The 24,740-nt window shown below is 40.0% G+C and overlaps 1 protein-coding gene and 1 long non-coding RNA gene across 3 annotated transcripts in view; one reads left to right on the top strand and one right to left on the bottom strand.

Moving 5' to 3' along the window:
- LOC149524168 (uncharacterized) overlaps positions 1–17,206 on the top strand; it is a 46,273-nt gene extending 29,067 nt beyond the window's left edge. The window contains exon 3 of the long non-coding RNA XR_016349901.1: positions 17,129–17,206. This is a non-coding gene — a long non-coding RNA (uncharacterized LOC149524168). The remainder of the gene's footprint in view (positions 1–17,128) is intronic.
- ARSK (arylsulfatase family member K) overlaps positions 1–24,740 on the bottom strand; it is a 31,522-nt gene that overhangs the window by 3,230 nt on the left and 3,552 nt on the right. The window contains exons 2-6 of one of the 2 annotated variants that reach the window (XM_075932115.2): positions 22,030–22,159; positions 20,672–20,831; positions 11,072–11,354; positions 6,549–6,720; positions 3,642–3,866 (exon numbers count right to left, since the gene is read on the bottom strand). In XM_075932115.2, the coding sequence (XP_075788230.2) occupies positions 3,642–3,866; positions 6,549–6,720; positions 11,072–11,354; positions 20,672–20,831; positions 22,030–22,159 (970 nt within the window). The remainder of the gene's footprint in view (positions 1–3,641; positions 3,867–6,548; positions 6,721–11,071; positions 11,355–20,671; positions 20,832–22,029; positions 22,160–24,740) is intronic. The other variant, XM_075932116.2, reaches the window with a different exon arrangement.

The following is a 24,740-nucleotide window of genomic DNA, read 5'->3' on the forward strand; positions in this document are numbered from 1 at the left end:
ATACAGGAACTGCTACAGCTTGAGCTATAAAGCCAGCTGGTTCTCAGTGTAGGCTATAGAACTCCCTTGTTCTTATCTCTTGCTGTACGTGGTCTAAGTGTCACTACATGAGACAGTGAACCACACTAGGGCCGCATTTATATTACAAGCTTCTGCAAGAGGAAATGCAAATGAGTGCTCCATTTGCATTTCCTCTTGCAGAAGAAAGAGGCTTGTAGTATAGACGCAGCCTAGGAGAGTGGGTTACACAAGGAGTGGGGATTGTAGTCAGTGCACCTTTTAAGATCAAGGACAGTTCAAGGCTAACATCTTCAATAGCTTTAGCCTCTCCAATGTGGTTGGACCACCCCCCCAAACCACTTCTATGCTGACGAGCAAAGCTGATGCCACCTTTAGGGAAGGACATATTCCATCCTTTAACAAGAGGAGATAAGAGTAGCAATTTTAGGGAAATTATGCCCACCACAGTGTTTATGTCAGGTTCATGACCCTTTTCACCATCCTGTATGATAGGCAGCTGATCCTCAAATCAGTTGGGAAAGCAAGGAGTGAATCTCCAGTTTCTCAGCAAATGAAGTATTTAGATAAGATGGTGTCTTGAGAAGAGAGAATATTTCCTTGTGAACATATAAGCCAACACAATTACATTTGTAATGGCCAAAGACGTATGGGTTATTTCATCATGTGCCAGAATTAATACACAGCAGGAAAGGTTAAAAGATGACTGGGATGCTTCTTCCTTTTTTTTCTTAGTCACCTGAATAATTTAATTCCACTTGATTTATGTTTCTATTTTTGACATACTGATTACAGGAAGGAGGAATTAGCAGAACAGAAGGAGAGTGAGAGAACAGGAAGGAGGAGGTTTAAAAATACAAATTTCAAAAAGAGACTTAAAAGGAAGGATTTTAAAACATTCAAATTATAAAGTATTTGGAGGGAGAAACAGACACAACCAATAAAGGAAAGATTTCAAATCTATTAATATATTTTTGGGACCAAATTGGGAAGATAAACTCTTTTAAATCAGGTTCCTAATATGCTATAAACCCTAGCCTGGCTCTGAAAGAGTTGATTTTGGCCCGAGTGGGTTGATTTTGGCCTGAGATCACAATTAAACTATTATCTGGCTGCACTGGGATCGTGGATCAGGCCTAAATATGTCTGAAATCCAGCTAGGAAAGGAATTGCAAAATGTCTATAAAGGAAATATAGGTCAGCTGGGAGCTGCAGAGAGAAACTCTGCAGTCATCCTCTAGGACTAGAGAGTGGAGAGACTGGGAAGGTAAAGTAGAAAGATCAGGGGGGAAGTTGGTCCCATGACTCTCTGGAATAGGGAAGTCTGACAGTAGGCAAGGACTGGAGTAACATGGAGCAGCAAGCTCAAGTGATGTGCCTTGATAAAAGGGCAGGACTGGAGACATCCTGGGGATATGCGTTCAATGATGGATGTTAGATCACGCCAAAGAGGGATATAAGTTAATTTAAGTTGGGAAATTCCAAGGGAGAGAGCTCTGCAAAACTTGGTCCTGAAAGAAGGGTGAACCTAGAGAGGTTGTGAAGAGACACCCAAAAAAAGAGGCTGTGGTAAGAAGTGTAGGGAGGAAGCAGCAAGGAGTTTGGAAGTAGAACTTGGCTGCAGGTAGTTTGGTTTCTGGGATGGAAACCAACATTGTTGGTTTTCAAACCAGCCACTAGAGAAAATGGCATGAAGCCCCAATGATGACTGAGAGCTTTGAGAAAATGATGTGAGGACCATAAGGCTCAGAATCATGTCTAAGTGCCTTTGTGAGAACATGGGACTATTTCTTGTTCTTTTGCCTTGAAAGAGGGGGACTAAGTGTGACCTGGCCATAGGATTGAGTTGCAAGAAGAGAGACCACTACAGGGCTTCACTATATGGTAGATCAACTATACTATGTGAGCAGTCAGTCAATTCCTACATTAGAATTTGAATCAAGGTGAAAGTGATAGAAAAGTTATAATTTGAAGGTTGTTTTGAGGGTCTTTGTGGTCTCAGATCAGTCCCTATTAAACATGCTTCAATAACCATCACATCACAGAAATGGATGACGCAGGAAGTGACGAAATATCATTATCACCTAATGGCTGTTTGGTGATGTAATGCAAAATGGCTCATCGTGTATCTACAATAGAACAGTTCAGATAACAAAAAAAGCTATTGCAATTAGCTCTCAAAAGAGAGTCCCAGGATTCATTTAGCATGAAAACTGAGCTATCTGCTCACCCATGAATGGGGTCTCTTCAGAGACCAATTAAAAGGGAAAATTTGCACTAGGGATGTTAGATATAGTGTAACTGAATAGTTGTGTAACTGCATGAAATCTTAGTGGTTACATAACTATTCAATAGTCCCCAGGGGCAGGGCTGGAAGCCAGTGTGCTCTCATCCCCACTCCTGGGGAGCCCCCTGCCAACCTACGCTACTGCCTTTGTATCAGAGGCAGGAACGTGGGGTGGCAGGAAGGAGCTAGTCCTCCAGGGGAGCCAGTTTAAAAACCAGCTTCCCATGCAGACTGGCTGCCTGCCACCCTGTGCGGCTGCTTCTGATACACGGGGGGGAAGGAGAGGATGCTGCAGCAAAGCAGCCTCTGTACGTGGTGGCCCGGGCTGGCCACAGGCAGAGAGGTTAGTCTGGCAATAGCCCCTGTCCACATGCGGTTCGAGCTCCCCACGGACAGAGGCTGAGAATAGTTACTGAATATAGTTCAGCTTTTGCTTATCAGTTAAGCATTAATCGTCTACTCTATTACATCCCTAGTTAATTTGTTGGCTTGATATATGCAACCACAAAGTGCATGACTCAGCACCAAGAATGGGTCATGATCAAGCATGAGAAAATGGGGAGGTCTTATGTGCCACATTATGGCAACTTAGGTTGAAGTGGGTATTGACCCTGTGATGCAGAAATGCTGTGTACTGCTGTATAAACTGGGTTGCTACTGTATATTTAATATGGGTTTTATGTGATAAGAGACAAGATTCATACCAGGACACTGCTTGCTATTCCCCATCCCAATTAGGATGTGAGGGGAAAGCACACAACTTGCTTGCATTCCTTTCACTCCTGGCTGGTGAGGGGAGGGGGGCAGAGGAGTAAGTCACGGACGCTGTGTGCTTTCCTTCTGCTCCCTGATAGAGGAAGGGGAAAAGCAAGCATTATCCTGGTACGAATATTGAAGGGGCGCTTCAGCCTCTCCTGTCCTTCCTAAATGGCACCCTTGCCCCCCACACACCCTCTAAAATATCCCAACCCTCTGCCCTTTGCCCCTCCTCACACATTCTAACTCTGACTCCTGCCCTGAGCCCCCCATAAACCCTCCACAAACCTCCTCTGCCCTGAGTGCTTCACACCTCCAATCCTAACTCCAGTACCTCCACACCTTGCTCTGAGCCCCTCAACCTCCTTAGTATCACCCAAACCCCTTCCTTGAGACTCACACTGGTGATGTTATGGTAAATCTGACTGTAAGCTTTTCAGAGCAGGCATAGTATCTTACTATGATAGTAAATCTAACATCACAAGGGAATCCTAGATATACCGATACTACTTCTATCACCACACCAATTCACCCCAAATCTTAAAGATTCCGTTATTTCAAACAATATCAAGTTACTTACCAAGCATAGTTGGATAAATATCCACAAGAGATACCACATTTGATAAGTGATGATTAACTTTAATGCTTGGCCCCATAACTAGAAGAGGAACATGGGAACTTGCTTCATACATGCTCATTTTATAAAACTGCTGATGTTCCATAGCAAGTTCTCCATGATCAGCTGTGAATATAACAATGGTTCTTTTAAGAAGTCCTGTGTCACTCAACGCTGAAATGATCTCACCTGCAAGAAGAGAAAGACTTGAAAAAAGTATGTTCAACTATTAGGTTAAGCTTCTTCGCGGACAGAGCAACATTCAAATCCTGATGGGAGAGGAGCCTGAGTGTTGTTCAAAGGTTTTGGAGCGCCTTTCCTTCTCACAGAAAGCAAAGCCTGAGACTCCACCCCTCACAACAATGCCCATTATGGTTTGAGATTGCTGGGGGCTGAAAATCCCAGTCTGAGGGATGAGGCTGAACCACCACCTTTTCCTAGGAGATCCAAAGGGGATGAGAAGCACTCTCTCCTTACAAAGGAGGCTAGCCACAGTTCTGAATGGGATTACACTGAGCAGTGTTCCCTGTAGACTGAGCACTTGGGCGGCCACCCAGGAGAGATTCAAGTGCCATCCAGGTGATCAGCAGAGCACCCACAGCCAGCACTATGTGTTTCTATTGAAGGTGCATGTCCTCACATGCTTTGGTGCACATAACAAAATTTATTCTGCATTTAGATGGAAAAAATTAGAGGGATCACTGCAACTGAGCCAGCAATAACCAGGGCAATTGGGACAGCAAAGGCCTCTACCAAAAGCATTGGATATTGGAATCGTGACTGAGCCATCACCTTACCCCATATGTACAAGAGAGAATGAAAAGCCCAGTACCTCCACAAGAGCTACTGCGAATTTGTGCAATGGAGAGAGAAAGAGGAACAGGATCAATGGAAACATGATGGAAGGAATGACCATTGTGCAGCAAGGTACCTACATATGCATACCTTTAAGCATGAGTAATCCCACTGACTTCAATGAGACTACTTACATCCTTAAAATTATGTACACACTTGAGTACATTACATAAGTAGGGCGTTAGATGAAAGCTACACATATTGCAGCAGCATGATCGCTTTAGGATCAGAGGCCCAAGGACGCCTGACTACTTCTCCATGAGAGTAAGGGTACGTCTACACTGCGACACTATTTTGGGATACTTCCAGCATCCCGAAATAGCTATTCCACGTCTTTTAAACAAGCATGTTATTTCGAAATAGCTTTTGAACTAACAGGCTCATTATTCTGATGTCCCTGTAAACCTTGTTCCATGAGGATTAAGGGACATTTCGGAATAGCAGTTTATTTTGAAATTTTGCACCAAAAAATACACTTGAAATAAGCTATGCAAATTCAGGCCACCCTAAGAAGCCTGAATGATCCACAGGATTGGTCCTCTGCATTTATATATATGACCTAATCATTCTAACATCACTAACATCATTTAAGTAACTGGTCTATTTACTGAGAATTCTTGTTCTTCAGATATCACTTTTAAAAAGAAGAAACAAAGCACTGTAAATCAAGAATGAATGTATATCTTAAAACAAACTGCAGAAAACTTTGCATGCTTGTTTAGATTTAACTTATTTTTTCTTGTAACTTTCAATATGTTGCTATTATAGCCATGGGAAAAAATATTACAGTCTTTTATAGGTAATTTTACGGTCTACTTCATAGTCACAATTGTTGTCTGTTAGCCCAAGCTATTAGCCAATATTTGGGGCCTTGCTAAGGTTGTTTTATTCAGAGGAGAAATTATTACTAGAGTCAAGTATTTGTGTAGAATCTTTGTAAATAAATAGGACTGCACCAAAGTTCTGTTTGCTTGAAGTAGAATACAATCAATTGAGGCAATCTCCTAGTGCAGAAGTCCAAGTTTGCCTTTCCAGTGAGCACTCTTTCCAAAAGAAGACATGTTTTCTGACTTCTTCCTAAAGCCACTGAACTCTTGCTTCTTTTCAGTCTGCTTGCCTTCTCTCTTCTTTTCTGGTTCTTTCACAGGCAATGACTGGTGAAGCTGCCACCTACTCAATATCACTCAATATCAATATTGCATTTGCAATTTCTTGCCAAGAAACCACTTAAGCACTAGCATAGCTTCTACTTTGGCATTATCATGAGGTTTGTGCCTTGGGCAGTTGCTTCTATTGTTTCAACCATAATTAAACAAAGGCCTATTTATCTGTTCCACTGTTTAGCCTGAATGAAGGGTGTTTAGTACATCCATTGATTTTTACCATGTTTAACACTATTAACCCTTTCAACATACAATTACCATGCTAGTCTGACTTTACCCTATAAGTGAGAACACTCAATACTATATTCCATTAGTAGGCTTGTCAGAACTCGATTTAAAAAAAATACAGTAAATGGGTAATATCAATGTTTGTTTAGGCATTTTTTCTATATTTTTAGGGATTTTAATTTCAAAGTTGCAAAAAAATTATGGAGAGAGTCAGGGGCGGAGAGGGGGAAGGAAGAAGAGAGGGAGCACTCCCCAGAGCAGGGGGTGGCATCAAAAAGTATAAAACAGAAATTGTTATGTCCTTTAATGAATCTCGAATAAAAGTTCTCAAGCATAATTTCTCTTAGTTTGCATATCTGTAAATTTTGATCACCATCATAGGAAATATTGTTTTGTTAGCTTGTATGTGTACAGTGAAATCAACACGTACCATCCAAAAATCTAATCCTTGAAAGTCTATCCAGCAGCAATACTCTAACCCATCCAGTTCTTTTACACATGTATCGCTTGTGCAATATTTAGGAAGCTATCTCATACATAACTCTGATCAGGATAGCCTTTTGTAAAGAGTTACTTGAGGTTATCTACCAGTCTCTTTTCTGAGTTTTTATGGAATATTACCTACCAAGCATGGCATCTGTCTCTGCACACATAGCATAATAAAATGCTCTGATATCTCTGATTTCTTTCCTTGTAAACTGCCCAGTACAGTTCTTCGTATACGCAGAATAATAATCTACTGGGTGCATGTCTGAAAGAGGAGGCCATTTCGGAATTTTAATGGCTTCATATGTCACCTAGAAAATAAGAGGAAATTAAGGTTATTTTGACAAGTGAATATACAATGGGTTTGAGAAAACATTGGTTTGAATAAAAAATTCTCAAATTGTGGTTCATGCAGCCCCTGTTTATTATTTGTTACATTGTCTTGCCACTTTCTCTTTGCTTTCTAGCTATTCCACGGATATTCAGTCATCACCTTGTAAGAAGAGCCTGGATGCTGGTAAAAATCAGCTGGAAAACTAGAGTAGAACCAGCAGCATGTGACCTGCCAGTTGATATCTTATCAAAAGATGAAGGACACAGTCTTTTAGAATTATATTCAGTAATTAATCTCAGAAGTGTGGCATAGTGCCACATAAAAGAATGCTGTAGCATATGCTTTCAAAGGATTAGGTGTCATCTGGGAAAACAGATCAACATGAAAATTTACTCTTTCTGGGAAAATCTCCAGAAGAACGGTGTGAAATTTGTATCTTGGAAAAAGAATTCACATGGGTAGTCTAATTTTCAAATATATATTGGATACAATCTGGCATTTGGATGCTGAGATCGGCATTTAGGGCAGTTTTATGCTTTGTGCCAATTTAGATGCTATGGCCTATGATGTACATGTTCTATTTAGGCATCCACATTTGGAAACTGAGCCCTGAATATAAAAATAAGCATTGCCTTTGACTCAGAATTTAAAATGTTTGTTTTTCCAGTGCTCAAGAATTTATTATTTCTAAATGATATTTAGAACTGTGAATTACAAAATATGCAATATGAAACTTCCATTACTTGAAAAAATAAGTAAAAAATTATTAAATATTCCACAATTTAACTAATTAAAAATCACAATTAAAGACAGGGTTGACAAGGAATAGGTCACAATATAGTTAGTTAGCAGCCTCCTGAGAGGCTTAAATGCATTTTAGAAAGGCAGTGTAGATTGGGCTGGAGACACCTGGCACCTCAAAATGAGTCAACAAAACTGATGTGTTAGGCCTTGTACTGCAAGTATTTTTAGCAGCATGTAAATATCATCCTAAGAAACAAACTCATAACGAACAAAATGTTTTCATTTTTGATGAATATAGACAAAACTCCATAGGCTCTAATGACTAAATAAATATATATATATATATATGTGTGTGTCCTAGTGGGTAGGGGCATATTGATGAATTTGTGGGACTGACAGAGGACAAGCAATGTACAGCTAGAGTCTCTTCTAAGGATGTTAAGTATTGAGTAATTTACTAGTCTAGTCAGAATTTCCACCAACTACCTGACTAGTCGATGGTCACTTCTGCATGCAGCCCAGAGCCAGCAGGAAGTCCTGCTGAATCCAGGCTGCATGCGGGTATGCCAGCTTTAAAATGTACAAGAGTCCCCAGCGGGGGCTCTTGTGCATTTCAAAGCGGAAGTGCCCATATGGAGCTTTGGGTCAGCAGAGGATTCAGAGTCCTCCGCTGACCCTGGGCTCCATATTGCGCTGGTGCTTTGAAATGCCATGGGTAACCCAGGGTCAGCTGAGGACTCCCCAGCTGATCCCAGGCTCTGTGTGACATTTCCCCAGAACGCGGGGTCTGCGCGGTTTGAAATGCTGCGCTGGAATCCGGTATCAGCTGGGGAATCCCCAGCTGACCTCAGGCTCCACGTGGAGCTGCTGCTTTGAAACACCGCCTCAGCGTTTCAAAGCAGTGGCACCCCTTTGAAATGCTGTGGTGGTGTTTCAAAGGGACAGCGCTGCACAGCTTGGTATGGGCTCTGTGCGGTGCTGCTGCTTTGAAGTATCCCCTCTTCCCCCACTTTGCTACATCCAACTGGTAGAGGCAGCAAAGGGTGTGGGGAAATCGACTAGTCAAGTGGTCCTTAACATCCTTAGCCTCTACTGCTCATTTATATAGTGCTGATGGGGAACTGATGCATCAGAGGTAGAAGAGTTCAGCTGTGGAGGGAGCTACTCATATTCAGGCTAATGCTACAGGATCCCTACAGCTACCATTAGTGACTAATATGTCATTTCCATTATCTTTTCTTGATTAAATACACTACTATCAGGCTAATTAAGAAGAGAGCAAAACCAGCCTCCAACTCTACCTATCAGTTGGCAGTATTCTTTTTCAAGGCAGGACATGTGGCAGAGATAGCAATTCTCTGTTGAAAGAATCCTTATCCACAGACAAGAGAGGTACCATCCACACTCACTCTGTTAGACATCTCTACACTATAGCAGTTGGTATCTTTAATCACCAAATACTATTGTCCCACCTTCAAGAGCTTACAGTATGGTACAGAAACATTTTAATGCCTTAGCTTATTCTTCTCAGATTACACCTGAGATAAATTATGGTCATTCATTGCAACATCTCAAATGCCCTTACCTCCCACAAAAGTTAATATTCTCTTCCATATTATTCAACATTTATATGAAGTCATTAAAAGAGGTGGTGAGACAGCAAGGTCTGAAGTGTCAGCAGCATACACTGATAAACACCTGGCTCTATTTTCTTTATATCACATGTAAACAGCAACATCTTCAAGTTTTCTCAGTATCTAAGCAAAATGAGAAACTGGCTGTGGCTGAATTCAGGCAAGAGAGACCTGAATACCAATAAACAGAAGTTCCTCAAACAATGTGGTCCTTCTAGAACATTCTCCATTACTCAAAGCCCCTGCCCTCACATTAACTCACCATTGGTAACTGGCCAGAGATTGAACTTCTTCCTATAGGATTTACACTTGACAATACTGATCCATTAAATTAACGATCTCTATGCTTGATTGTTGCAATCATAGCTGGGAACAAAGCCATATGACCCTGGAAAAGTATCAATCCATACAAAATGCAGAAGACCATCTGCTTAGCAACACAGTGTACTATAAGCATCATTCTGATGCTTCACTCTGCAGTAGCTTCCTCTTGAATATAGAATTTAATTCAAGGTCTCGGCTCTCAGTCCTCATATTCAAAGATCTCCATAAGATTGCATCTAGCTACTTGAGAGACAATGTCTTCCTCCATACGGTTATGTTTTACTGGAATCACAAGAAGAGTCAACAAATGGGGAAAAATGGCTCTTAAAACAACAGAAAAAAATCACTAGAAATGGATCTAGCTTATCCATTATCTAGCTCCCTCCTGAAACAGATCAGAGTGACTACAGGTCTTCCTGAATTCAAAACTGAATGTAAAACACACCTTTCTGACTTTGCTGTCCCATAACACAACTCAAAAAATAAAATATATTTTTGAAAAGTTTAAAAACCTCTTATTTATTGTAACCTAATAATTTTTCCCCAGGCGAAGGAAGAGTGAAGTTGTAAGTGCTTAAAAAATATATCAGATATTATACTAATGGAGGCCCATCAAATTATACACGTAAACTGACTTTACAAACACCCCAGTAATAAAGACTGGGCTGATTATGTAAACTGTAAATACTCAGATAAATAAGCATAAAGTCTCTTCCAAGCCTATTACTAAGTTACTGGGTTGTGTGAAATCCTTTTGCCATTTATGCAGTGGGAGCCATGGTAACTAATCAAGACAGTTTTGTGACAATAGCAAAACTGCATTTGTGGACAATACAAGAGGCAGATAAACAGAAATTGTTTATTTCTTCCCCCGGAGAGATTGGTATTTGCTGATTTTCCCCACATGGAAGTAGCTAGATTTTTCCTTAGCATGAGAATGAAAGGCTGAGTGAACTAGTAACCAAAGCATCAGATAACAGGAAAGACAAAAAGTTGCATTGTGCAAGGTCATTGATGTAGCACCTTGGCAACCATTCTTGGTGAAGATCAACTTGTTGCCACGGATTTCAAACACAATTTGATTATATATAGCATCCCTCTGACTCAAATTGTTACTAAATGCTTTGCAAAACAATGAGCTAGAGACTAGGTACAGGCAAATGCCAATAAGTGTTCAGTTCAATATACATTTCTTTTTTAATAAGAAATGGTTTTTCTGAGTCAGAGAATAATTGGCTAAGACAGATTGGAGTTGTCACCTGTTTTCTTCTTTTTTGACTTCTATCTGGGGCAACTTTAGGAAGTGTCAAGTATCAGAGGGGTAGCCATGTATGAAATAAGGTATTGTACATAATAAATGCAGCTGTGTGAGTCTGAATCTGCAAAAGCGGCGAGGAGTCCTGTGGCACCTTATAGTCTGTAATGTGCCACCGGACTCCTCGCCGCTTTTATGAAGTGTGCGTAACATCTTATCCACAGATGGCCTTAAAGTGTACTATAATGCCAGTATTGGGGGCCAGAGCCCAAATTTGATGTGAATTATACAGTGTATGAAATAAGGTATTGTACATAATAAATGCAGTTACAAATTCATTTTGATTTAAGTTTCTATATATTTTCACATACCTTTTCAAGCCAATAGGGAGATGTTAGAAATGTAGAGGAACCAAAATTTTCCCCTGTAGAGGGTGATGGGTATGGATGTGGTAAATTTAACCCCAAGTAAAGAACAAATGGTTGACTAATGTTAGTGGCTTCTTTCCTTATCCAACTTGCTGCTTTATCAGTATTCTGCCAGTCTTTTTCCATCACTCTCACAAATGTCTTGTTGCCAGTAAGATTCACCATGGGTCTGCCTTCTTGTCTGAGCAGGAAATCAACATCTCTTGTCCACGCTTCCACACGATTACTGAAAAGACAAAACTGCATTAATTGGAAAGCATTTCCTTCTCTTTTCCTACAACTAAATATCTAACAACATTACCTAAGCTTTAAAATATCTGAGCATCTAAATTTGCAATTGCATTTTATTTACATATTTCTATAATCTTATTATTAGATTCAAATAACCAACAGCTAAACCATACATTCACCACTTTAGTTCATATTTTTGCAATTCTGAATCTCTGCAATGAAGACATTATGACAGATCCAGAAAGTGTAAACAAGGACTTTAATTATCAGATCTCAGAGTTCATGTGGAGAATGAGTAACTAAATTATAAAGTTTTGAAAATGAACCTTAAACTATTGCTTATCACACTCATAATGAGAATGAAATAGGATCATACCTTCTTTGCTGACAGATGGTACTGCAAAGATAGTAAGCTCAGACAGAAGAAACAAAGTACATAATGTTGCTTAATAAATGAAGAGAAAGTCTTAAAAGCTGAAATAAGTACTACTGTAGAACTGAAAACATATAAAAGTCAAGTAATTTAGGCCCCAAATGAAGTGTTTAAAAATACTTATATGTACTTAGCGCTCTTTTTTCAAAAGGGCCCCACAAATATAAATATATAACATTACAAAAAATGTAGTCATTACTTTGATGGGAGGGTAGTAGCTATTTGACAAACAGCAGTTGGGATTGGGAAATTTTGGACAATGCCTCCGTCATAACCTTCCTCATTTCCCACATTTTTTAAATAAAAGTGCTGAATTTTTTTCCAACAGTTGAAAAGTGTCAGGGTTTATATTAGTAACAATGAAGAATCTGTCCAAATGTCAACATGCTCAACTCCTCTGATACTCAGGCACTGCCAGCTGAACTTGGCCACTGCTGTTCCCTGTATGTGAGAGATCTCTTGTGTAAAGGTGGAGGAGCCAGCATATGTACCTCCTACACCAGCTGCATATCTCTAGCATAAGCAAGAAGGAGGACTTACTGGGGGTATGTCTACACTACAGAGTTCTGTAGGAAAAATGGCTGTTTTTCCGACAAAACTTGAGGAACATCCACACTGCAATTGTGTTCTTCTGCAAGAAAATCGAAAGAACAGAGGGGTTTTTCCAGCACTGGCAATCCTCATTCTACAAGAAAGAAGCCTGTTTGCAAAAGGTGTGGGGAAGAGGGAGTACTTTCGGAAGAAGAGGAAAGAGGAAAAAGCACGGGTGCCCTTGTGGCCATTCCATCCAGAGCAATCACAGCTTATATGCGAGACAACGTCCATTCAGTCTCGAATGAAAAAAGCAGATCGCTATTTTGATGCACTTTTGCAGTGTGGATGCTCTCTTTCAGAAGTTTTTTCGGAAGATATCGTCCAAAAAAAGCTTCTTCCAAAAGAAGCCTGTAGTCTAGACATAGCCTGGGGGAGATGAGGGTGTGGTAGGAATCAGGCAGTCGTGAAAGGGGGTATACTATAACTAAGCTCACCTACATCTGGACCCCCCTTTCGGCAGGCAATACAGTGCTTACACTGGAGGTAGAAGTTACAACAGAATGACTTCTTTGCTGGAGCCTGGCAGTCAGGACCCTGGGAGGCTGCATACCAGCCCTCTGTACACAAGTGAATTTCACTTTTAATGAAGAGTTCTGATTGTTCTGTAATATAATTCCCCCAAAAGAATGTTGTTACACTTTAACAGACATGTGCCATTTTACATCAGCTAAAGATCGGTTCATCATCATCATCAATCATCATCATCATCAACAACCATGGGCTCAACCCCCGTTGGTGTCCGAAGCCTCCCTCACTATTTTCTTCCACCTTTCCCTGTTCAGTGCAGAGTGGCTTAGTTTCTGTAGACTAGCTCCACACCAATCTACTATATCATCTACCTATTCTCTGTGGGGTCTGCCTCTCCTATTCATAATATATATGTGCATCTGTGCTCTCACTTGTTAATTTCAAGGGAGCTATGCTAAGTTATCCATGTTGAAGAGCTGGCCTTTTATTTGGATCTCCTTCCATTAGCCATCTTCCTCAAATCTGATTAATCATGCAGCAGTGACAAATGCATGATAGCTGCCAGGATCATGCTCTGATGCATTCATAGTAAACCATTTAATATAGTAGTATATAATAATATATAAGAAATGGAAATGTAGCATTTGCAATGATTATTTATCTTAACAATGTCCACATGGGCATCAGTTTTGTAGGACATATTAAGTTAATTAAAAAAAAAAAGTATTAGGTGAACTAACTGTCCATAGATTTTGTCGCATAGGTATCAGGTAATAGATATATGTAGGCTTGGAAAAATTAGATTTTTAATTGGTAAATGTTGGTAAACACCAACTTCACCATATATACACAAACCACTCACAAATACTTCCATTGATGGTAATCAACATATACAACTAGGCAAAGTACAAAAAAATGGTGCTTGACAACTCAGAGTTTGATTTAAGGATATTTACTTTGTATATTTTGACATGTGATGTTGATCATTTCTGTTTTAACAGTTACAAAGCTTTAACTTTTTGAATCTCAACTGTACTATTTTGGCAATACATTTCTCACAACTGTGAAAAATGAAATAGCTAGATATTGAAAATATATTTAAAAATAAACATTTGATATTATCTATAAAAATTATAGAAAAAAAATAAAATTCTGCCAAACCTAGATATGTTTAGGACAAACTCTTCCTCTGTGGTTCAGAACAGAAGCAGCTGCATGTTATATGGGTCAAATCTATATTTTTAAAATATCCATATCTCTATTGAGCCTAAGTGTCATACACCTCATACTGAGAGCACAGCTCTTTTTTTCTTTGCAAGTCTTCTCTTTACCAGGAAACCAAAGCAACAGGACTGCACTAATTAACTCAACATGCAACAGTAACCTTCCTTATATCTATTCCACACTATTTATAGATGATTTAATTGGCTAGTTAGACTTTTAAAATGTCTGCATAGATGTAATTAGAACGAGATACACATTTTTCTCTAACAAATATAATATCCATTTTATTTTTTCAATTAGAGAAAAATGTATTCAATTTTAAAGTTCCAATTATGTATACACCAGAAAAAGGCTGACTCACCATGTATTTATTTTCATTCATTCTCAACCTTCACCCACTTTTGTTTGAGCAACAGTAAGGGCCTGATCCTGTGAAGTGCTGATCTCCCTCAACTCCCACTAAATAGAAATTTGAGAAGGATCGGTAACTTGAAAAAGGCTTTCAACATAGCACGTTTAGGGCATCAACTGCAAAGATAAACACTGACTAAAATTACTGAGCTTGATTCACCACTACGTTCCTCAAGTTTTGTCAGTGCACAACCATTGACTGTATAATATTTTATATTACTACTGAATCAACCCCAAGCTCCTGAAAAATCAGCTTTGGATGACTAAACAATCTTATAAATGTATGATACATAATATGATAATATATACATTATTAATAATCCCCCTGCATATCAGTTTTGCTTGCTTTCTTTTTCTTATTAAACTTAAATATGTTTGCTTCTTATTTCTTACCTGTTCTAGACAAACCTAAGTATTATTTAGCTGCATAGAACAAGGAACAATGCATTTTCACGAAGAATTATGTGCCAAGCATAAACTAACAAAAGCAACAAATTAATGTTTTTGCTCCATAATTTTTTCCACCATATAGAATTTCTCAGTTATCCAAACTTTATCCAGCTATCTAGTAAAACCGTGATTCAAGCTTTTCTCAGTTGTGCCCATACAACAGGAATCAAATTTGGAAAATAAAATTTTACCTTTCAAAACAGAACTTGAAAGGATTATACTAAAATAGCTCTACTGCAGCAATTTAACACACATTTCTTTCCCCTAAAGAAGAAGGAATTTCAAATAAGTGGACTGAGGCATAAGCACTATAGGAGCCATCTGAGTATACCAGACTATTTTCATAAAGTAGTAAGTTACTAAGCCTAATGGCTACCAAAAGAAAAAAAAAGTTTGACTATGTGACCTGAATGTAACCAATGTAGTAACACCTGCCTAAATCTGCTGACACCCTATCTCAGAGCTATGAATTTCCTTATGGGTAAATATAGGATATCAATGCCAAGACCTATTGCCTTGGGGCGTTTCACCAGAATAACACAACAGCACAAGACTGCATGGCAGAAAGAGGAAAATACAGTGTGCCTGCTCATCCAACCATTGAGACAGATGTACTTTGGTTGCTAAGGTAAGTATTCATGTCCTTCCCTGACCATGCTCTTCCCAAGGGAGGAGGCCTCTAGCCAATTATCCTCTGATATTCAGGAAGCTCCAAACCACAATCTCAATAATGGAAAGGTGATTCCCTGCTGCTATGTGTGTGTGTGGAGGGAAAAGGTGGGTTGGGTTATGGGGCCCTAATTGCCTTAATCTGGCCCCATAGCAGTTTAAAGGATCACTTGTAATAGTGAATCACCTATTTTATTAATTTTTACATCCTTCTGTACTCAAACTTTTGCAATGAGACCCCAATCTTCCTGAAGCTCTGAGGGCAAGGTCAGGGACTCAATGTTAAATCTGGAGCAAAATCTTGGTCTGACCAAGTTTTCTTCACCATATCCTCTTCTGTACTCCACTAATCTTGTGGGGAAGCTAGGAAATAGTTTAACCTCTGCCATGAAGTAGTGTAAATTAGAGCAACCCTGAAACTACCCTGCTTTGCAACATTCTTTTATGAGTCCATTATGCTGGAAAGGAGGGAGCAAGGAGTTGGATTTAGAGTCGGCAATTCTATTTGCATAATAGGTGGGTATGCCTGTACACAAGAGTAACACAACAGGAACAGATGAGAAGCAGAATCTGGGCTTGAGTCGCTTTATGCAATGCAGAAAAATCTTATCTTTCAAAGCAATTTGCACTTGCCTTAAATAACTGTATTCTAGACACTTCTGCAAAAGAATGAATCATCCACATAATAATTTCTTTCTTGCATTATCATGCACAAACTTTGACCCATTGCTTTCTCAAAGTAAGAGTCTATGAAAGTGCATTTGTATACAGTTAAGATCAGCCATGCTTTTTTAAGAGTATGAATAAACACTGTATTCAACAAGTTAGTGATGTACCTCTTTAACCTAAAAAAACCACAAAGATACATAAATGATTTTCTTCATTTACAGTTGGTTTTATAGGTCTTAACATGGCACAGTGAAAATTTCAATCACACACATAAACCAGTATTAAGAAGCAAAAATGAAAAAAAAGTGTTGGTTTTTATTCCTTTTACAAGCAGATTATTGTTACATATGCTGTCCATAAATCTTACCAAAAAGAAAGGCAAATTCGTCAGAGGTTCTGTAATGATAGAACCTGAAGATACAGTAGGGCACATCTATGCATAATTCAGATGACAAGTTATGTAAAGTATCACAAAGAGAGAGACATGCTTTTGTAAAATAAGTTTACATACAATGTATTATAGACTCAGTTAACTAAAGATCTTATGAAAGAAAGTTTTCACTGACATCATAAGATTTTGCTTTAGATTCCTTCTTCAGGATACTTCTTTTCAATGCACAGCCTGAACTTTGAAAAAGCTGTGTTCCTTCATCTGTAAAATGGGGACATAGTTACCTATTTCAGATCAGGATTAGTAAGTTAATGTCAACAAGGCACGTTAAAGCTGAAAATGGTTGTGTAAATGCTAAGTATTAATTACCAAAGTCTCCTTTCCACATCTGATTACTCATTTCAGATAGGGAAGAGAGCTCTTTTTATGGCTTGTTTTCATTTAAAACCTTTCTTCACAGAAAATTAGAAATGTAGGAGCACCAAGAGTGGGGCACACATAGAGGACACATCTCAAAAAACACCCGTTACTGCACAAGGTGAGTAACACCCCTTATATTTTTAGTGAGAGTATTGGGAAATACATTACCATCTTGAAAAATTCCCTGGACATGGGGAAATTTAAAACACCTCAACGCTAGCAAAATCTTCCTGTTCTGCTTCCACCCCAAATACATTTCAGATATTTAGGTTCATGCAGGCTTTGAGGCAAGGCCTAGTAAAGACTCCAGACAGCCTATAGAGAAACAGCTTCTGGACTGTCTACCTAGGAAGCAATACAATCTGCTGAAGTGATTTCAATCATAGTATCTCAGTCTCAGACCCCTTTATGCTGGGCAAAAATGATTTAAATGATCAAATTCTAGTGAAGTTGATGAACAGACAGCCTCCTTTGAGGCTGATGCACCTGTCTTCACGTAATTTGACTAAAATTCCCTCTTCCTTCCCCCCCCCCACCCACTTCCCTTTCACAGACTGAGCATGCAACAGTTTAGGCTAGTCAGCCTTCAACACAACAGGATTATAAACATCAGCATGGCTGCTGTATGACTACAAACAAAAACTATGAAAGGACATATGGGCCAACGGAGCACACCAATGCAAATCTCACCTTTCATCTCATGTAGAGGATCCAAACTGGGGAAATCCCATGCTAGAAACTGGATGTGGTAGACGATAATGTGGATGGAATGCTGCATACTACCTATATTTCAATTAACATCAGAGGACCAGATCACATCTTTAATTTCTCTCCAACTATAATATAATGTCAAGCATTGCTGTATGGCAACATAATCAAATTTGTCACCTGTTCACCTCACAGTTCAGCCCAGATGAACTTGCATTGTCTGAAATGCCAGAATTTGTCAAATTTTGTAGAGAATTATACTATTTTTCCAGACTGGAAGCTACACTAGATGAATTCCTAATGACCCACTAAAGAGATATTAATGTAGTGACGCAAAAAAAGCTACCTTGGACCTCCAATTAAGTTTCCTTCAACAGCAACAGCAACAACAACAACAACAAATGTGTAGGGTGCATTGGTTGACCCAAACACTTCACAAAGTTAAAGCTACCCTCAGTGATCAATATTGAGATGGGGTGGGGTGTGGTAAAGGAGCCAGCGTGCATATGTTTTGATGATGACCTATTGTTTCTATCTTCTAGGATAGTATTAAAACCAGAATACATGTGATCCTAGAATTGTCACTTGAACTTAAAGCTGACAGCTTTATACTGGGTCAAATAGCCTCTATTTGCTGGGTATCACTATACCAAAAGGAATGGTATATAGAGTTGTACTGATTGTGAGGGGTGAACTTTTGTTTCAATGAAAAAAAAATCTGTCCCTTTCTCCGCATTTTTTCCCTCAACCAGAAAGGCAAGTTTAATGGACTGGCAGACCTAATTGCAAAGAAAAGCATCTGTAGTGGTATGGCATCCACCTCTCACAAACATCCCTTCTGGTGAGGTGAGTCCTACCCGTGGTATTGAGCCATACCCCCAGAACTTCCTCCTTCAAAACTTTATTCTCCCATCTTTTCTGGCCTCAGCTCTCCAACTGGGCCTCTTAACAATTCAGATCCCCCTTTGGAGTTTATTGCTGTCCAATTGAAGGGCACTTCCTAGTGGTCTATAGGGAGGGATACATGGGGCTTGCCCACTATTCCTGATCCTTAAGAATAGCACCTATGTGCCATCATGTCCTGTTGCCTTCATGAATGCTTCCTCCTTACCCCAGGGCTTTTTAATATTCAGGCCCAGCAGCCAGCCAGCCACCAGAAGCTCGTCTGCTCCCTGAGGTCTTTGTCAGAACTGAGCTGTCCATGGTGCTGCAGTTCTCTTTAGCTCACCAGAATCATCATCTATGCCCAGGCTACTCAACTTTGGAAGCCCCAGGGACCACAATGATACTCACAGCACATGCTGAGGGCCACAACTTAAGTGTGGTTGCATATACATGCAAATATATGCAAATAGCTTCTTTCACACCGATGGGCGTGAATACAAAGCACTTCGCTCAATGCCCCAGCACGTCCTCCCTGGAGGCTAGAAACGCCAACACCCTGTATCTGTCTGTTCCAGCCAGCCTGTCCACTTGCGTCTTTCAATGCTCAACCCATCTGGGATATGCCTGACCATTGTAGACCATGTTCCCAGTGGAGGCCATGTTCAATGGATCCCACCCTCGGGCTGCGTGTTGATCCCTGCATAAACCCAAACTGCACTGCGGGCCGCAAAAAAATGGGCTGTGGGCCACATGCGGCCTACGGGCCACGTGTTGAGTAGCCCTGATCTACACTCCTCTGGCTCCAGCAAGGCATTGATTGTCTCTAGGTTCTGCAGCTCTTTTTATTTGGCTCTTCTGGGCCCGGACTGGCTGCTCCTTTATCCTCTTGCTGCAGCCATTCTCAGATGCTTAGAGGATTCTTTTCCTGCTCTTTTCCTGGAACACATGTGGCAGGACTCTGAGGCCTTTAACACAGCAATTTTGAGCCTAGTCCCATCCACCACCCCAATCACAGCATCACATACAATAGATGGCAAGCCCTAGAAAAAGCTGAGTCATTTGAGACAACTTGCTAGAACTGGTGAACTAAAAGTCCCTACAGGATGCCTGAAAATAAGACATTCCTTCCTTTCTATGCCTTCACCTCTCCAGATCTTTCTCCCCTTTTGCCCTTTAATTTTTTATTAATTTATTTGAATATATGATAAAGAAATCCATGTGTTGGGAACATATAGTAATTTTTTGAGTTGTTTTATGTGTTGGCATTTAAAATATCTTTGGTTTGTTACATGAAAAAAAATAATGACTTTTAACTGAGTCACACAAAAGGCTAAACATTTTAATGAGTCATCCTTCTTGTAAACAATTCAGACAGAATTTAATGGAGATGGATTCTGCCTTCATCATCTTAAAGCCCTGGTTTCCCAAGTAAAGCATGAAAATCGTATTTAGTACTCTGTACTACAAAATGTATTTTATTCTAATTTACCATAACAAAATGAAATTGACCTACATACAAACTTGAAAGATAGTTGTGTTTGCCAACTAAAATGAATACATTCATTGCACAAAATGCAGCAAAATTCAGGATATGTGGATAAATTTGGTGAGAATCCTAATGAAATCAAATTACTTTGGGCTAGCTACCCTGCAACCTTGTTAGGAAGCTGCTTTAAAAATATTATTAAAAATTTAGTTTTATCCTGACTGTATCCACATGGGAAAAATCAGAGATATATAAGTTTCTTAAGCATAATCATTTGTACTTGTGTCATGCATTTGGTGTCTTTGTACCCTGCTTGAGTCAATGTGACTTTTCATGGAAGTAACTGTATTCCGATGCCTAACATTTTGCAGGACCAGAGCCTCCCTACATTTCTAAAAGAATTTATTTAGAAAAATTTCTATAAGCCATGGTCAATCTATAATCTATTCACATTTAATCACATTTATAAATGCTGTGCCAGAGAGGAATCAATCCTTTGCCTACCTCATTGAGTGATGTCCCGAAGTATAATCTAGTTTCCCATATTTCTGAGTGTGGTAGCCATGCTTCTGCATCAGGTCTATCCAGGTTGTATAATTTGGATCTAAACCTTTGAAGTTATTCCAAGATTCTGTTAAATGAGTAAAAAGGCCACTCCACATAGCTGCAAAAAAGCAAGTCAGAAACAAATGCCTGTCAATGCATTTATAAAATAATAATTAGGGCTGTCAAGCAATTAAAAATTAAGGATGATTAATTGTGCTGTGAAACAATAACAGAATACCACCTATTTAAATACTTTTGTATGATTTCTACTTTTTAAAGACATTGGTTTCAATTACAACACAGAACACAAAATAGACAGTGCTCACTTTATTTTTTTTATTACAAATATTTGCATTGTACCAAAAAGAAACAAAAGAAATTGTAGTTTTTCAATTCACCTCATATAAGTACTGCAATACAACTTCTTTATCAGGAAAGTACAACTTACAAATTTAGACTTAGGAACAAAATATAGCTGAACTCAAAAACAAAACAATGGAAAATTTTAGAGCCTACATGTCCACTCAGTCCTACTTCTTGGTTATCCATTCACTCTGGGTATGTCTATACAGAATAACTATTTCAGGATACCTGCGTCTTAACAAACTGCCTGTTATTTCGAAGGTTATTTGAAGGTTCCATGAGGGTTAAGGGATGTTTCAAAATAGTGCATTATTTCAAAATTTAGTGCTGTGTAGATATGCCAAATTTCAAAATAAGCTAATTCGAAATAGAATCGAAATAAAATACGCAATTTGCGTATCTTATTTCGAATTTAAGGGTGCTGTGTAGCCACACACTCCGACAAACAAGTTTGTTTACAATTATGGGAGATAATGCTGCATGACAGATGTTTTAATCGAACCACCAAGTGCATGGTAATGGGTGGTATCTAAGTAACATTAGAGGGTGGCAACTTGACATGCCAGCAGTGATTGTAATTTGTTTGTACCTGTGTATAAAGTTGCATCTTGTAAGGATTATCTTTGTCAAGCATAGGGGGCCGTGATCCCTCTCGCTGACTGACCCGGTCCATTGTCAGGGGTACATATGCCTAGAGGTTCGGTAGAGTCTACTGACAACTATTACTGTACTTTTTATGACAGTAAACCTGGCCTGGTGCCTTCGATCCTTATGGGCTCTTTCAGAGTCTACTGCATTGACTACTTGTGCAAAGTCAACACAGCACACAAGAGGAGCACATGCACACAGCTGAACAGTTAGCATCGTTCAACAGAGCAAGAGACCTGTCAGGACTTCTGACAGCCACACTTACTACTTCATTTACTAATTGGCCATTTTTAATATGGTCTTACCTGCACGAGAAGGACAACATATTGGAGAATTGGTATAGGCATTGAGAAAAACAGTGCCATATTTTTTCATGAGATTTATAAAAGGCAAGATTACAGTCTGATTTCCTGGATAAAATGTCAACCTTCCATCCTGCAATCAAAGAGAAAATAGTTACCATTAAAACTGATAATGGTAACATTTCCTTTAATAATCAGAAAGAAAATATTATGAAAATGAACCAAAGCCCCAGTATATGACAAATTAACCATTCTAGGAATTACTGAAACATACTTCATCCAGATTCTGGTTATCCAAGAGTAGTACTTAGTTCTGAATTTATAAATTGCAAAGAATAAAATCCTTAGGCAACTACATAGGAGGATAATAGTCAGCACTAATAAAGGGTTATTAAATCTGGCACTTTCCAAAAATGAATTATTCTGGAAAACTCAAACATGATTTCACCCAGCTGTCTAATCTTCATCTTTGGCAAGATGACTAAGAAGCCATCTTCAACAACATTGGAGCTATCTCTATCAATTATACCACCCTTCATCTCAAAACATGTTTCAGATTATAAAATGGCATAGAAACACTTTCAGTCACACTGATAATGAGGATGTTGAACTGAATGGTGATTTATGCTCTTGTCACATCCCAATTGGATTATACACTCTAGCTACGTCTACACTGACCCCTTTTCCGAAAGGGGCATGCTAATTTTAAACTTCGTAATAGGGAAATCCGCGGGGGATTTAAATATCCCCCGCGGGATTTAAATAAAGATGTCCGCCGCTTTTTTCCGGTTTGTAGAATAAAGCCCTATTCCGGAGGATCTCTTATTCCTACTTCGAAGTAGGAATAAGAGATCCTCCAGAATAGGGCTTTATTCCGGAGGATCGGGCCAGTCTAGACGCTCTTTTCCGGCTTTTCTACAAACCGGAAAAAAGCGGCGGACATCTTTATTTAAATCCCGCGGGGGATATTTAAATCCCCCGCGGATTTCCCTATTACGAAGTTTAAAATTAGCATGCCCCTTTCGGAAAAGGGGCCAGTGTAGACATAGCCTCTATGTGTGGCTGCCTTCAGGAGTCTTTGGAAACTTCAACTGGTTCAGAATGTAGCTACTCAAGTTTTAACTTATACTTGTTATACCGAGCACATTATGCCAGTGCTCCAGCAGCTGCACTGGCTTCCAGTATGTATCCAGGCACAATTCAAGGTCTTGGTTATGACTTATAAAGCTCTAAATGGATTGGGACTGGGGTATTTGAAGGACCATCTTCTCCCACACAAGCCCTTCTGGGGATTGAAGTTAGCTCTGCTCTGTGTTCCTACACTTACGGAGATAAGGTTGACATCGATGCAGAGCAGAGCCTTCTCAACCTTTGCCTCTAGGCTATGGAATTCTCTCCCCTGGGACATTCGTCTGGCACCAATGTTGGCACTGTTTCGGTGGCAAGCCAAAGCCACCCTTTTCACTTGTGTGTTTATTGGTGTTTAGGTGTGTGTCTTGAGATGTTTTAACAGGTTTTATGTCCCCCCATTCGGGGTTCTATAGTGTGTGTGTGTGTGTGTGTCTTTTAAATATTTTGTAAGCTGCCTCAAATATTTTGAATAGAGAGGCAGGGTAAAAATATTTTAACTAAATAGTCAAGTGACCACATGAATTCTTATTGCTTACTAAACTATTCTATAGTCCCTGGGGGTGGGGTTGGAAACCAGCGCAGTCTGGCCCCACTCCTGACGAGCCCCCTGCCATCCCATGCTGCTTTCTCTGTATCAGAGGCGGCAACACAGGGTGCCAGGTGGGAACTGGTCTGCGCGGGGAGGGGAGGAGGTGGTCTGAGCTCCCTGCAGAGACTGTTATGGGGGTGAAAGGAAAGGGAGGGTGCTGTGAAGCAGCCTCTGTCTGTAGCCGCCTGGGCTGGCCACGGACAGAGACTGGTCTAGCAGCAGCCCCTATATATAGGGGATCCAAGCTCCCCATAGACAGAGGCTGCTTCATCTTGTACGGAGGCAGCAAGGCAGGTTCAGGAAAAGGCATGTAGTCAACAAGATTAACCGATAAGCCTAGGCTTATCGGTTAATCACATAGTCGGCTACACGTTGACATTAGGGATGTTAAATTTCGAATAACTGACTAATTGAATAGTTGATGCAATTTGCATTGACTATTCAATTAGTCAGTAGGGCACCTCCACCTTTGAAATGTAGCAAAAGCCCTAGGGTGGTTGCTACACTTCAAAGGCAAAAGTGCTGCGGGGAGCACAGGGCCAGCAGGGCAGTCTACCACTGGCCTCATGCTCCTCACGGCATTTCAAAGTGGCAGCACTGTGTGGAGCCCGGAGTCAGCTGGGGACTCCCCCTCTGGCCCCAGTCTCTACACAGCACTGCCACTCTGAAATGCCATGGGGAGCCCAGTGTCCAGTTAATCCCAGGCTCCATGCAGCACTACTGCTTTGAAACACTGCATGCAACCTGGGGACACCCCAGCTGGCCCCAGGCTGCACATAGTGTTTCAAAGCGGCAGTGCTGCATGGAGCCCAGGGTCTGACCCTAGGCTCTATGCAGCACTGCCACTTTTAAGTACTCCCTCCACCCCAACTCCCTTGCTGCCTCTTTCTGATAGACGCAGCAAGTGGGGGAAGCAACTAGTCAACTTGACCATCGACTATCTGATAAGCTTTTGCTTATCAGATAGTCGACTAGTTGTTCACATCCTTAGCTG

The sequence above is a fragment of the Pelodiscus sinensis genome, chromosome 6, assembly GCF_052426305.1.
Source record: "Pelodiscus sinensis isolate ZL-2025 chromosome 6, ASM5242630v1, whole genome shotgun sequence".
NCBI lineage: Eukaryota > Metazoa > Chordata > Testudines > Trionychidae > Pelodiscus > Pelodiscus sinensis.